Here is a 14,361-nt window from a genome sequence, read left to right on the forward strand (position 1 = left end):
TCACTGAAGTACCCTAGTGTTTCCTAGTACACAGTATGATGACAACTGTGTTAAAGCACTTCCAAAATCAATTTCAGATTCTGGATTTTACAGTAAACCTTCACAAGAAGGACAACTAATAGGCAAGGACAATATGAACCCAATTCCAGTCCTAACAGGAAAATACCTTTTTTCAAAGTAAATATGATCCAAATAAATATTTTAAAGCCATCAGTTTGGAGTAATTTCTATGACCTCCCCCAAGCAACATGAAACTTCAATGAATGTTCCAGACACAGAATGTTTCTGAGCCACAATCATCATGACAAAACTCTACTAACCTGATTGATCACTGTCTGTTCCTACTCTTCCAGGACTTGGTGCCACAGGAAGGGGTCGAACAGGACGAGGCTTTGGAGTTGGAGGAGAGATTTTTTTTCTTCCGATATATTCTACATAAGTTCCTGGGAAGTCCCCCCTTTCTCCAGTGGTTTCGTTATAACCATTCAACCAACCAATTTCCTCAGGTTTTGCTTCTTCCCCATCACTGAATCCGAGAGCAACTAAAGTACCTTTATTCACAGTTAAAATATCTCCCAAGTGCAAGTCAATGTCTTCTTCTCGTTCTTTTTTGTAATCAAATAAAGCTCGGTACTGGTATCCTTCTGCACTCATTTTGGCAAATGTTTCACCATTTAATTATATTAATGGACAACAGTTACACAGTGGTACTCGGTTTTACTCTATGTACAATTAAAGGAGCTTTTAAACCAGCTAAGTAACATATCAGTTATGAAACCGTAGCACAAATATGTGAAAAGCACCAGAGGCTGTGATTGTACTGATGTTGTATTCAAGTCTTTACACTTAATCACTGAAAAAGCAGAAGAATGCACTCTTCTATCTATGTATAGGCTCCCAGCTAGTTCATTTTCAGGCTTGCTTGGCACTTATGGACAAAGTTTTTCAAGGTGGACTGAATATTACTCCTTGCTGAACCTCCTTCTGATGTACTTGCCACAAAATGTTCACTTGTTTTAACACTTTTGCGCTGGAGTTCTGCACACATACTTTACCTATGAAAAGAAAACATTCAGACACAAGATTAGTGCAATTTCTGCAATCATCACTAAAGGCTTTCACTATAGTAAGCTTAGGTTTTAGGACAGGAATCTTGTGCCTCCCAAATACTGTACTATAGGACAGTGGTTCCCAAACTTTGATCCTTCAGATATTTTCTTAGTTTGCTTAACTTTCAGAAGTCTGACTGTTGGTCAAGTTGGTTGGGGCTTCTGAGAGTTGAAGTCTAAAACACCTGTAGGACCAAGGTTTGGGAACCACTGCTATAGGACAATAAGCCCATCAATCTGACCATGTTAGCTAGAGCTGATGACTTTGGAACAAAACAACATCTGGAGGGCCCCAGGTTCCCCAACCCATTTTCCAGGGGAACATTTCCACTGCCACAAATCAATTAAAAGCCTGATTAAAAACTGATTGCAGACAATAGCAATGGAGAGTCAGCTCTGGTAAGGATCCCATGGACACACAGATGATGCTCCTACAGTGAATCTTGTTTTTTAAGAGTGATAGGAAATTATTGTTCTATACTTTCTGTGATTGCACCGCACTCTAGTGTCCTTTACACAACCACCTTCTGTGCACCATTTACTGCAGAAATAAGACTAATCTAAAGCAATTCTATGATAAGAAATATGAAAAAACTAAATATAGGAGGAAAGGTTGATGGAGAAGGCTTTTTCAGCTTGGTGAAAAGAAGACCGAGGGGTGATATGATTGCCCTCATCAAATACTGAAGCTGAAAAAGCATAAGCTTTTATAGACTGAGTCTGCTTCAGCAGATGCATATACAAAGGCTTATGCTACAAACTTCTTTTTCACAGTTACTCTCAATCGTGCTACAATATCCCTTTGCAGTAGGATCTAGACTACCACTGCTGTGCCTTTGAATTTTAACATAGTATGATTATCCTCATTTTGGTAAAAATACCCTAAAGGCACTAGATCCCGTCTGATCTTGGAAGCTAAGCAGAGTCAACTCTGGTTAGTACTTGGATGGCAGATGCCCAACAAATACCAGGTGCTTGCTGTAGGCCATATTTCAGAGAAAGGAACTGCCAAAACCACCTCTGAGTATTCCTTGCCTTTAAAAATGTGTATGAAATTTATGGGGGAATCATAGGCCAACAGGCGACTTGAAGATACATACATATATACACACAATTATCCTCAATAGAATTAACATCCCTGTTTCCATTTAGTGCCATTTCCTCTTGAATAATCTTTACAGAGCAGTTTACTCTAACTGGTTACACGATGGAAGAGTGTTATATATAAATACAGGAAGTTGCCTTTATGCTCAACTATACACTGGTCCAGCTAGCCAAATATTCATGGCAGTGACTTACATCATCTCAAGGGCTTCAAACAGGATTATCTGCTCCCACTTCAAGATGCTGGGGACTGAACCTGAGCCCTTCCATCTGCAAAACATGTGCTTTACCACTCTCTTTATTTTAAAAATGATATTGCCAAACCTGTTAAAAATGTGTTGTTTCCCCTCATCCCTTAACCACTGAACAACTGAAATCCAGGCATTCTCTAAATGTAAGCAGACTGAAGCCAGGGCAGTAGCTGCACCAAACAAAACAAAACAAAAACCAGTACTGTACAAGAGTCACTCTAAAAGTATTCACCCCTCCATATTTGCTCTTGATTAATTCTATACAAGCCAGTTTACACTTCATCTCTTGAGACCGATCATCAACTACAATGGACAATTCCACTACCCCTCTTGCCAACACATACAAGCATACATACATATAATCTCTCCTTTAATAATGTGGACCCTCCACATTCACTGGGGCTTAGGGCACAGGACCCCCATGAAAGTGGAAAAACTGCAAATAAAAAAACCCAGTTTTTTTAAAAAATCTGAGACAACACCTCTCTAGGAACCTTTAGGTCCTCCAGTGCAACTCTGTGGCCAACAACTGCTAGAGGTTGACTATAGAATTGTGCTGGAAGACCTACAAATACCCATAAAAGTGTTTTCTCTAGGAAACTCTAGGTGTTCCAGCATAACTCTATCTCTAGCAGAATCACGCTGGAGGACCTGGAGATTCCTAGAGAGAACATATCAATCAAATCCATGAATAATAAAATCTGCAAAAGAAAACTGCAAATGTGGAGGGTTGAGTGTTGTGGTTTGTATGTTTTTCCATATCTGCTGTAATGGGATGGTACTATGATAACTTTAGCAATACACGTTAACAGTTGATTTGCTGGTATCCTGTATCTCATCTATTTTTTTACCACTATTCATCTAATGCAAAATTCTGCTACACCCCATGAGTCAATGTTCCTTTCCCTATTGATTATGTTCCCTAAGGCTCAGGACAGAAGTGAGTGAAGCCAATTAAACTATGATCTTCTGGGTGTGTTTTTGTCAAATTAACATTTGGCATCCTTCCAGGCATGCCTTCTTGTTTTGGAATGCTCCTTTTGAGATGCAACATTGCTTTTTCATCCATGTGTCTTCAATTTTTATTTGGTAAACTTCATTATGTATAGTTTCAATTTCTCTCTGAAAGCTTTCACTTACATCTTTCATACGTACAGAGATTTAAGTAATTACACTTCAGCTACCACACCTAGGCCACCAAAGGAGTACTATTTGGATCACGGGGGTAAGTAGTAAACACAAAAATTATACCTGAGGGGGGGAAAAGGGCAAGCTTAGGGATTTAAATCCTGCTGGAAAATAGTATAAATACAGTACACACATTAATTATTAGCTTACTAACAGTACAGAACAGTAGACACCTTGTAAGTTTTATTATTTCCCATTACTCACCCTTCAGCTATAGAAAACTCAAAATTCACATAAAAATCTAATTGTTCCATTGCTCTGCCGACAAGTGAATACACCTATTTACAAGGGAACACATTTCAACATTATGAACAATTTTTTTCAGGGAGTTGTGTAGTTTTAGCGGGTGAAATTATTTATAGGCAGATAATTTCTTCATATTACATCACTAATAGTCCACCAACCAGGCATTTGCTGAAAAAATGAGAACAGTTGCCTCTGATGTTCCTTGGTAGGTGCAGTGTCCTGAAATTGCATGGGAATTATGTCCCCGTGCATGGGAACATACAGCACCATTTTCAAAATGCTGTGATTTTATGATGTCTCACAGAAGAATTGGGCAGGTGTCAAAGCAATATTCTTGAGATTAGGGAAACCAGTTACATCCACCAATATAAATCTCTCATCTTACAAAAAGAGCTAAGATTTTTACAAATTCATCTACTGTAGGCACCAAAAAGCACAAACATTACAGGTTAAGGCATCTGTCATACTTAGCTTCCATGTCCCTGTGTTTTTCCTTGGTCTTTCGGCCTCATTCTTCTCCTCTGGAGAACCAGATCAGAACTTCAAGAGGATTCATGGAAACTCCCCCGTCTCCCAATAATCCCTTTCCCTAATGGTATGCACATGGAGAATGCATCAACTTGAAAACACACAAAACAAGGTAAAGTAGAAAGACGGATGGACTTCAGGCTTCTGAATGAGACAAAATGCTTTCTAATAGGGCTTTTGGAATTTCCCATTATGGCATACTGTGGAAACATGGGGAATAAAATATGATCTCACAACAACAAAATGTTGACTTTTAACATGTCAGCATCCCACACACAGGATCATTACCACTGACAAAGCCTTTTTTCTTTGCTTCCCATAGACAAAAAAACAACAACTTCTTACTAACATTTTGACAGAGAATATAAAGTTTTCTAATGAAACATGGAGTTCTATAATCAAGAACAACTTCACAAATACTGCAATGTTATCAAAAAGACAATACCTGGTGATATATGAAGGCACCAGATCCTGTCTAATCTTGGAAGCTAAGCAGGGCAGCCCTGGTTAGCACTTAGATGAGAGATCTCCAAGAAATATCAGGTGCTGTAGGCTGTATTCCAGAGGAAGGCAATGACAAACCACTTCTTACTATTCCTTGACTTTAAAAATGCTATGAAATTCATAAGGCTGCCATGACTTGAAGACACACACACACACACACACACACACAAAACCCAACCACAGTTCTTAATGATAACTGTAGTCTTTAGTGAATTGTTAATGTATCTGGATCTGCATTTGATAGTCATGTATGAAAGCATAAAATACTCTTCCTCTGCTGCTTAACTACAACTATCTACTTGGCCAAAAATGAATTTCTTTGGAGATTCAGACAGAAAGAAGTACGATTTTGCATTGTGAAAAACAGACATCCAATGACATACGCATAGACATTTGACAACATGAACTAGCCCAGGGACTCACTTTTTAGTCAAATGTTTAACACTGTGCTACACTACAGTCTATTTTGGCTTTTATAAAATGGGATATTGATTTTTCCATAGATACAGCAATTAAATATTTTATATTGCATTGCCATTGCATTTGTGGAATTTAGCCATCTATTTTAAGGTTCTTAGGAAACAGCTTAAGGTGTTCATATAATAATTAACATGACATGTACTTTAGCACATACCAACATGGAACCAAAGATTTGTTAAAGTGGAAAGCTCACCAACACTTATTTTAGAACTTTCACACCTATGCAGAGGAGGACAGCAGGAACTGGAATAAAAATGGAAGGGAAAACACACCTTAAGTATTAATTAAATTGTTCTTCAGTCACTTGTATGTGCACTCTTTGCCTCCCTAATTCTGCAACAACAACAACAAAAAGCAAATACACTTAAACACACCTTGACTTAAGACTCTGGAACACTGCCAGCATTCAACTAAATATGAACACAACATGTACTAGAAAATTAACACTTCTCCAAATGTCCCAGATGCTTTGAAATATTTATTCAATAACTGCACAAGAACATGAGGTCTACTGACACTGCTGCCATAAATGTATCTGGCAAATTGCAAAACACTGCAAAAATCTGTCTAGCTTATTTCCCCCTCTTCCAATTGTGAGAAACAACACAGTCACCCTCCTGCATGAGCACAAACTAAGTCAATATTAACATTTAAAAGAGGTGACTTGGCAATAGTGAAGAAACAGAAGCAACTCATTTGAGCCTCAGAATCTACACACAGAAAGAGAGAGACTAGATTTGTTAAGTGATTAAATTATTAATCTTCTCAATCGCAAATTATAAATATAGGGTGTCTAAAAATCATCCTTATAATTTCAATTCTATATGCAACTGAAATTATAAAGATAACTTCCACACCCTCTGAAATAATATATTTCCAACACCCAGCAAAGCAAAGCATTTATGACTCCCCCCCCCCCCCATCTGTAAGGTTGTGTTAGAAATTTAAACCTTGCATAGATCACCTCTGCTTGTTAATACTATTTCCCAGGACAGCAAACTGTTGGCTCTCATCAAGACATCCAAAATGTCCCAATACGCCCACAATAAACAATACAGAAATAATCACAGCATTCACGACAGCCAAGAATATCTGCTAGTGATATGTTACAGAACACTCTCTTGTCTCCAGTCAGTTTAAGAATAGGAAGTTTTCCAGTAATAAAACCTTACTATGCACTATGAATTTTCTGCTTCTTGAGAAATACAGAAGTGCTATTGGCTCTTCCTAAGCCACCTTCATGAAGTTCCACATTACACAATAAAAGCAAAAGCCACCTGGTTGTTATATTTACTCTTTGCACTACTAGTTTATTACACCAACCAGTGACATTCAATTCAAAAGCAAAACATTGGCCTAAATCCAATGCTGAACTAGTGAATATCCACTAGTGAGAAGGGACTTTCTTCCCCTATTCTGCTATCCTCTGTGTTGCCTGAAATAAAATGTCCTCCTGGGAGTCTTCCAACCCTCTGGGGAGGATTTAAGGGACTACAGAGGGCTGCAGGGAATGGGGAATTATTCACTTTCCACTTTCATTGATGGAAACATTTCTATCAGTGGAATGACCCTACTGGATTCTGGCCTTTGTCTCTACTACATTTATGTAAACTGCAGCAAATCAAACTATAAACTGTACCAAGAATGAGCTTAATTACAAAAATCTTTAAACAACCTATTCATAAGAACTAAATATGGCTTGCAGAGTGTAGTATGGTGTTTTAAATAACATAAAATTGGATTTGTTAGGTAGAAAAATAGATCTGGCATTACATTTATCAATTCAATCTATTTTTTCCACCTTTGCATTCTTAGAAGTAACTGGTTCCACTCACACCACTATACTGAGTTGGGATTCCTTTTGGATATATCTGGTATAAAGCTACATTACTACATATTGAAAATGATTGAAAATGATTAATATCTCTAGACTAGTCTTCTCCGACCAGATGACCTCCAGACATGTTGCACTATAACCCTAATGAAGAACAATGTTGCCGGGGGATGATGAGGGTTGCAGTGCAACACTTTTGGAAGTCACTAAATTGGGAAAAGGCTGCATTATAGATTATTGTAACTATGATTTCCCCAAGACTTAAATAAGATTTGTTCTTAGCTCTCTTTCTGGAGATATCAGAGACTGAACTGAGGTACTATATATACAGAGCATGTGCTCTACTATGGTGTTACGACCATCAGACACTTCATTATCCAAATTTAAGGCTTAGTACACTTTGCTCAAAAATTTCACTGAAATCAATGTGAAACCACCTAAAATGTTTTCCACAGACATCCTGATTCTACTCTGCTTGGGTAATAGTTGCAAGGTAGAAGTTATCAAACAGAAGAAATAGATAATACAGATAGAACATATGTACACATTGAAAAGCAAACAGACAGCCCAAAGAGCATTTAGCAGCTGACATACATAGACTCATATTCTTTGGACAACTGATATCTGAATACTAAAATTTATGAATAAAACCTATTCAAATCAATACACTTCCTTCTAGTTCCACGCGTGATAAGGATGTCAGTTTCAATTCTCTTATTTCAATAAAGATATTATTACTCTAACCAGTACGAGTATATTTACTACTTTGAATTCATTTTGATGAGTAACTCAATGTCCTTTTTCTCAAAGTCACAAGATGGTTTTATTGCCCCATGCTAAAGATAAATGTCTTACAAGTAAGAGTTTAAGCCTCTGAGATTACTTGGTTGACAGGGTTTCTCTGGAGCTTAAGTGCTTCAAAGATGTCCGCATACAAACCCAACTAATTCAAGTAAGCTATGTAGGAAGTGATCAGAAATAAAAAATAATAATCCATGGCTGTATGGACTAACAGACATGTATTAATAGGTAAGGTTAAAAGCACCCACGCTTTGCAAACTTAGCTTGCACTGTTTCAAACAGCCCTTGAAGAATGCACCAAAGGGTCACCTAACGGCCAAAATCACTGTGATGGAAGCTGCTTGCTTTCCAAAGATTTTCTGGGTCAGAATCTGTATCCCAATCTGGTGCCTCACAGTTCTCAGAACAATCTGCACACACAATGACTCCAATACTTGGAGGCAAGGATTTGGCAAGAGGAAAGCCCAAGACTTTTCCGATCATGAGCTGAAATTCTTCAACCACTCATTTGTTCCCCCAGAACCAGACACTTCCAATTTCCAAGAAAGTCACAATACACTTAAGGGAGCTATTCCTCCAAAAGAAAAAGAAAAAAGTGCCATCTGTATGCACCAGCACAAACATAAAGCAGTGCTCCCAGTAGCACAAGAAGTTCTCTTCACAGTTCACTATATTTCTTTACTAAAAAAAAAACAGTTGAGACAAGCTACATGAAATACCCATGCCATAAATTCAACACACTGCACAACAACTATGTAGCCCACCATATTCAAAGCAGTTTTTTACCCTCATGTACTTAAAACAGGGTGGTACAAGTCTGTTTACATTTTTTTAGTGAGGAATCAAAACCAAAGGGATTTTTTTCAAGGAAAAAAAAAAGACATGAGGACAGTATGTGTAGAGTCAAAATAAATTTCCAATATGAGCAAATTCGCCACTGAACTAATAGTACATTGTTTGAATTTAGCAAGAAAAATGCAAGTGCATGCATAATTAAAATTCCCACCAGGAAAATGGTGCGGAGCACTTTTCTAAATTAAATTCTGTGGATGATTCACTAATCCTGAGGATGAGGTTTTAGTGCCAATGCTTAGCAAGGTATCTTTAAGCATGCACTAGTCTGTCACCTTGCTTCAGTCATGCCATTGCACACTGTCTAGACCAAGAAGTGCCATTCAAGCTTTGCTTTTAAAAATAAACAAATAAGTTTGCTATGGCTTCCTCACCACCTTCACCACCCAGTCCAGACACTGTGTAAAGTCCATAAAAAGCACTTTGGGGAAGGGGTGAAGGACCAAAGATAGATGGGAAATATATTTTCACTTTGAAATGCAAAGCCAAGGAATATGTTTTCTGCAAAGCATAAAAACTGCTTGGTAGTTGACTGAGAATTGAGGGAGCGGGGTATGTTTAGAATGGAGAAGAGATGGTTAAGGGGTGACAAGATGGCTCTGTTTAAATAACTGAAGGGATGTCATATGGAAGGAGCAAGCTTGTTTTCTCCTACTACAGAGACTAGGACATGGAGCAATGGATTCAAGCTACAGGAGAACATATTCTACCTAAACATTAGGAGGAACTTCTTGACTGTAAGAACTGTTCAACAGAGGAATGCACTCCCTCAGATTGTGGTGGAGTCTCCTTCTTTGGAGGTCTTTAAACAGAAGCTGGATGGCCATCTGTTGGGGGGCTTTGTGTCTTCTTGAATGGCAGGGAGTTGGACTGAATGACCCTTGGAGTAACTTCCAATCCTAATTCTACTGCTGAAAGGGCCTGGCACCATTTTACCTCCCCAATTAGTTAGCCAATGTGCAGTCTCTACAAAGAATTTAAACTAATTCCATAAGCAGGTACTTCTTAAGAGACTTGCTTCCAAGCCATGTAGGGCTGCCCGTATGAAACCCAGGGATGCCATTCCCATTTAGAAAAGGTGATATTGCATCAAAACCCCCTCAAGAACAGTTTTTTCCCCATCACAGGCACTCTTGCCAGCAATAGCTCCAAGCTAAGGGAAAAAAAGAGAATCCACTTCAACACTAGGAAGAATTTCCTGACTGCTGCCTTGAAGTGTGACGGAGTCTCCTTCTTTGGGGTTTTTTAAACAGACCCTACATGGACATCTGTCACAAGGAGTGCTTGATGGTGTCTTTCCACTGTAGCAGTGGGTTGGACTGGATGGCTTTTGGGGGTCCCTTCCAACTCTAGGATTCCCACTTGCCTTGTTGCTGCTGCATGCCTTGGGGCAACCATCACAGGGGTTTTCTTGGCACGCCTTCTTCAGATTGTCATTCTCCTGAGAGAACCTGGCTTGCCTAGGCTCCAAAACACACTGCAGAAACAATCCAGTTGGAGACCACTTGCTCAGTGCTAGAGAACCCTAGGCATTGTAGTTTATTGTCTCACCAGAGCTCTCTGACTGAAAAGGCTCAGTGTCTCACAAATAGTTCCCCGAATTCTGTAGGAATGAGCCAGGGCACTTATAGTGGTCTCCAAGATTATTTCTGCAGTGGACCTAGGGTCACCCAGCGGGTGGACACCCACAGCCCAGCCAGGATTGAAACCCTGCTCCAACCAGACACCCTTCACCTACCTTGCATTGCAAATTGGAAACTCTACTCTTCAGGATCCCACCTCCTTTCAGAAAGCAAGGCCCCTTGTCTCTGTCTCTGACTGGCTTAACTGTTGACTATTTTAATGGTTTTAATGGTCTGTGGTTTTTGGTAATAGTTTATGATATTTTATTATAGTATAGGTGGAGGGGGAGTAGTAGAATGCATTTTAATATATGTTGCCTTTTGTATTGTATTTTACTTGGTATTGTAAACTGCCTCAATCCTGTGGGAGAGGCGGCATATAAATAGAATTTTATTATTATTATTAAAAAGGCAAAGATGGGAAAAGGAAACAAAGCTTGGAGAGTGCATTGGCTTGCGTGGCAGGGAGGGTTGGACTGGATGCCTTTGGAGGTCTCTCCTGAAGAGGCCTGGCCCTCTTTTACCTCCTCAACGAGGGAACCCAAGGTGCAGTCTCTGCAAACACAAAATAAGCACGCACACACACACACACACACACACCAATTCCTTGAGCAGCTCTGACTGGCTTGATTATTTTAATGGTTTTAATACCTGTTTATGATGTTTTCTGATAGTATTGTCGGGGGAGGAAATTATTAGAATGCATTTCAATAAATGTTGCGTTGGATATTGGTTCTTTATTTGATAGCATAAGTCGCCTGGGTCCTGCGGGAGAGGCGGGCATAGAAATAAAATGTATTCGATGATGATGATGATGCCGCCATGTCCATCCAGGGGCCTGCCATGCAGGGATGCCCCATGTCTAGACTGCATCCTCAAGGGCGAGCTTTTCCATCCCAAGCCAGCCATGGAGTCAAGGGGAAATCCCTGCAGCCGGGGCACTGCTTTCCTGTTGGTTCCTTTAGTCTCTGGGCAGTTTTGTTCGGAGGGGGGCGTCCTCCTGGGGCTGGGGAGGGGCCCCGTCGCCCCAGACACGCGGGTTCTCCCGAGGTGCCCCCCAACACCGAAAAGGGGGCCTTGACTTCCCAATAACCCCCCTCCCTCCCTGCCTCCGGGGTTGAGGCTGCCCTGCTGGCTGGCAGAGCCACATTCCGACGTTACACTGTAGCTGCAGCCTCAGCACTTCCTCCCTCCAGAAAGCCAGGCAGGGAAAGGAAAAAGGGACCTGGGGGAACCTTTTCCTCTTTCTCTTCCCCTTTTGCAGCTTTGCAGGAAAAGGGAGGCTGCAAAAGGGAGAAGAAGCCCTAGCAGGGACCAAAGCGAAGACCCCCCCCCCCCCAATAAAATCAAAGGCAGCCCACTCACCCTCAATAGCCCCTCTCTGGCTTCGCAAAGGCGGTGGCTGGAGCTCTCTCTCTGGCGACTGCCTGCCTCTCTCTCTCTCTCTGTCTCCTTCGCCTTTGCTCGCCTTCCCTCACTTCGGGGGCCCAAAGCCCCGCCTCCCTGGTTGCGTTGGGCTTGGCTTGCCTTGGCTCTCCTCCTCCTCCTCCTCCTCCTCCCCCGCCTTGCTCAAGATGGAGCTGATGGCTGGCTGGAGTGGCTGTGGTTTGCCTCCAAGGCTGAGTGGTTTCCACTCTGGAGGCCAGGCTTCCAGTCCTCAGCCACTGGGTGACCAAGCCTCTGAGGGAGGAGACTGGAGACTGCAGGAAAGCGCCTGCTGCCCACTTCTCTCTTTCAGGGAGCCTCAAAGGGGCTCCCCAAACTGGGCCCTTTAAGAGGCTTTGGACTTCAGCTCCCAGAAGCCTCAGCCACGTTGGCCCACAGTCTGGGATTCTGGGAGCTGAAGTCCAAAAATCCCTTAAAGAGCACAGTTTGGGGACCACTGTTGGAATCTGTCTGCAGAGAGCTCTTGTAGCACCTTTGAGACTCGCTGAAAGAAAGAAATTGGCGGCATGAGCTTTGGTAGACTTCGTTCTCCTTCCCCAGGTGCATCTGAAGAAGCAGACAGAAGTCCACAAAAAGCTCATGCATCTGAGGAAGTGGACTTTAGTCTAGGAAAGCTCACGCTGACAACGTTTTTCTTTCAGTGAGTCTCAAAGGGGGCTACATTTAAACAGGCGTCCCCCCCCTCCAAGCTGTGCCCTAGAAGAGGTTTTGTGGACTTCAACTCCCAGAAGCCTCAGCCTTGTTGGCCTGCTGTCTGGGATTCTGGGAGCTGGAGTACAAAAGTCCCTTTAAAGAGCACGCCGCCTTGAGTCCCTATGTTGGGAGAAAGGCGGGATATAAGAAAATAATAATAATAATGATGATACCGTAATAATAAGTAGTTGGGGAACACTATTGGAATGTAAAGTTTGGGAATCCCTCTTGTAATGTGTTTGTACAGAGCCTTTGTAGCCCCTTTGAGACGCACTGCAAGAAAGAAATTGTCAGCATGAGCTTTGGTAGACTTCAGTCTACTTCCTCAGATGCATCTGAGGAGTCTGAAAGGGGCTACAAGAAGATCCCTCTACAAATACATTGCAATAGGGATTCACAAACTTTGTTCCTCCTGGTGTTTTGGACTTCAGCTGCCAGAAGTCTTAGCTGAAGTCCAAAAGCATCTGGAGGACCAAAGTTTGGGGTCAGAAACACACTGCAGAAATAACTTAGTTTGAGACTGCTATAACTGCCCTGGCTCGGTGCTAGGGAATGCTACGAATTGTAGTTTATTGTGGCACCAGGGCTGTCTGACAGAGATGGCTAAATGTCTCACAAAACTACAGATCCCAGGATTCCCTAGCATTGAGCCAGGGCAGCTAAAGCAGGCTCAAACTGGATAATTTCTGCAGTGTGGATTGGATTTATGGCAATAAAGAGAGGGAAAGAAGTTATAGTGATATTGCCACTCCAAAAGAAGGTGAAATGGGGGGAAAGGAGTAAATAAAATAAAGACCCATTACTCATAAGTAACAATGGGAGATACTTAACAACATGGCATTGAAATAGACTAAGTAGAAAAGATAGACAACCAGCTCACAAAAGCGGAAAGAGGAAGTTATCATTTAGGTTGGAAAGATTAAAAGGGTGGTGGTGGAAAAGTTTGGTAGGATGGCGTTATAGGTCTAAAACAATCCAGTTTGAGATGGCTTTAACTGCCCTGGGAATCCTGGGGACTGTAGTTTATTGTGGCCCCAGAGTGCTCTGACAGTGGAGGCTCAATCTCTTACAAAATCACAGTTTCCAGAATTCCCTGTTGAGTGCTGAGCCAGGGCAGTTCAAGCGGGGTATAACTGAATCATGTCTGCAGTGTGTTTTGGACACAACAATGACAAAAGGGGTCTTCTTGGCCAGTTTCTTCAGCTGGAGAGGGTGCCCTTGCCCTCCTCCGAGGCGGAGAGAGTGTGACTTGCCATGGGGAGGGGGCTTCGGAGTGGGGTGGAGTCTCCTCCTTTGAAACAGAGGCTGGGTGGCCATCTGTTGGGGCTGCTTTGCTTGTGAGTTCCTGCATAGCAGAATGGGGTTGCACTGGATGGCCCTTGGGGTCTTTTCCAACTCTAGGATTCTACAGTTCTGTGAACCCTGGTCTCCAGAGTCATAGTCCGATGCTCACACCACTAGGCCACGCTGCCTCTCTGGCCCCAGTTTCCCCTGCCTCTTTCCCTCCCCTTCCCTCTCCCTTCAGGCCAAGCCAGAGGAGGAACTGCAAGGAGACATAGGGGAAGGACGTGAGCTCCTGGGCGTGGGAAGTGGGAAGGGGGGGGCGATTCGTGTGAAGGAAATGCCTCAGGGCTGAGCAAAGGGCAAAAGCAGTGCCTGCACTGGATCCTGTCGCTTTAGATTGCAAACTTACCCAGGAGAAT

At 41.8% G+C, this 14,361-nt stretch overlaps 1 protein-coding gene across 2 annotated transcripts in view; it reads right to left on the reverse strand.

The window, feature by feature from the left end:
• The window catches only part of LOC149323975 (phosphatidylinositol 3-kinase regulatory subunit alpha), a 77,690-nt gene extending 65,665 nt beyond the window's left edge, over positions 1-12,025 (reverse strand). Inside the window, exons 1-2 of one of the 2 annotated variants that reach the window (XM_089494877.1) lie at positions 11,885-12,025; positions 321-1,055 (exon numbers count right to left, since the gene is read on the reverse strand). In XM_089494877.1, coding sequence (XP_089351003.1) covers positions 321-654 — 334 coding nt within the window. In that variant the 5' untranslated portion in view covers positions 655-1,055; positions 11,885-12,025. Of the gene's footprint in view, positions 1-320; positions 1,056-11,170; positions 11,331-11,884 lie in introns of those variants that run through there. The other variant, XM_089494886.1, reaches the window with a different exon arrangement.
• Between the last annotated feature and the right edge of the window lie 2,336 nt (positions 12,026-14,361).

The sequence above is a fragment of the Sceloporus occidentalis genome, unplaced genomic scaffold (genome assembly GCF_023333645.1).
Source record: "Sceloporus occidentalis isolate IW3139 unplaced genomic scaffold, rSceOcc1.0.p SCAF_1, whole genome shotgun sequence".
Classification (NCBI taxonomy): domain Eukaryota; kingdom Metazoa; phylum Chordata; class Lepidosauria; order Squamata; family Phrynosomatidae; genus Sceloporus; species Sceloporus occidentalis.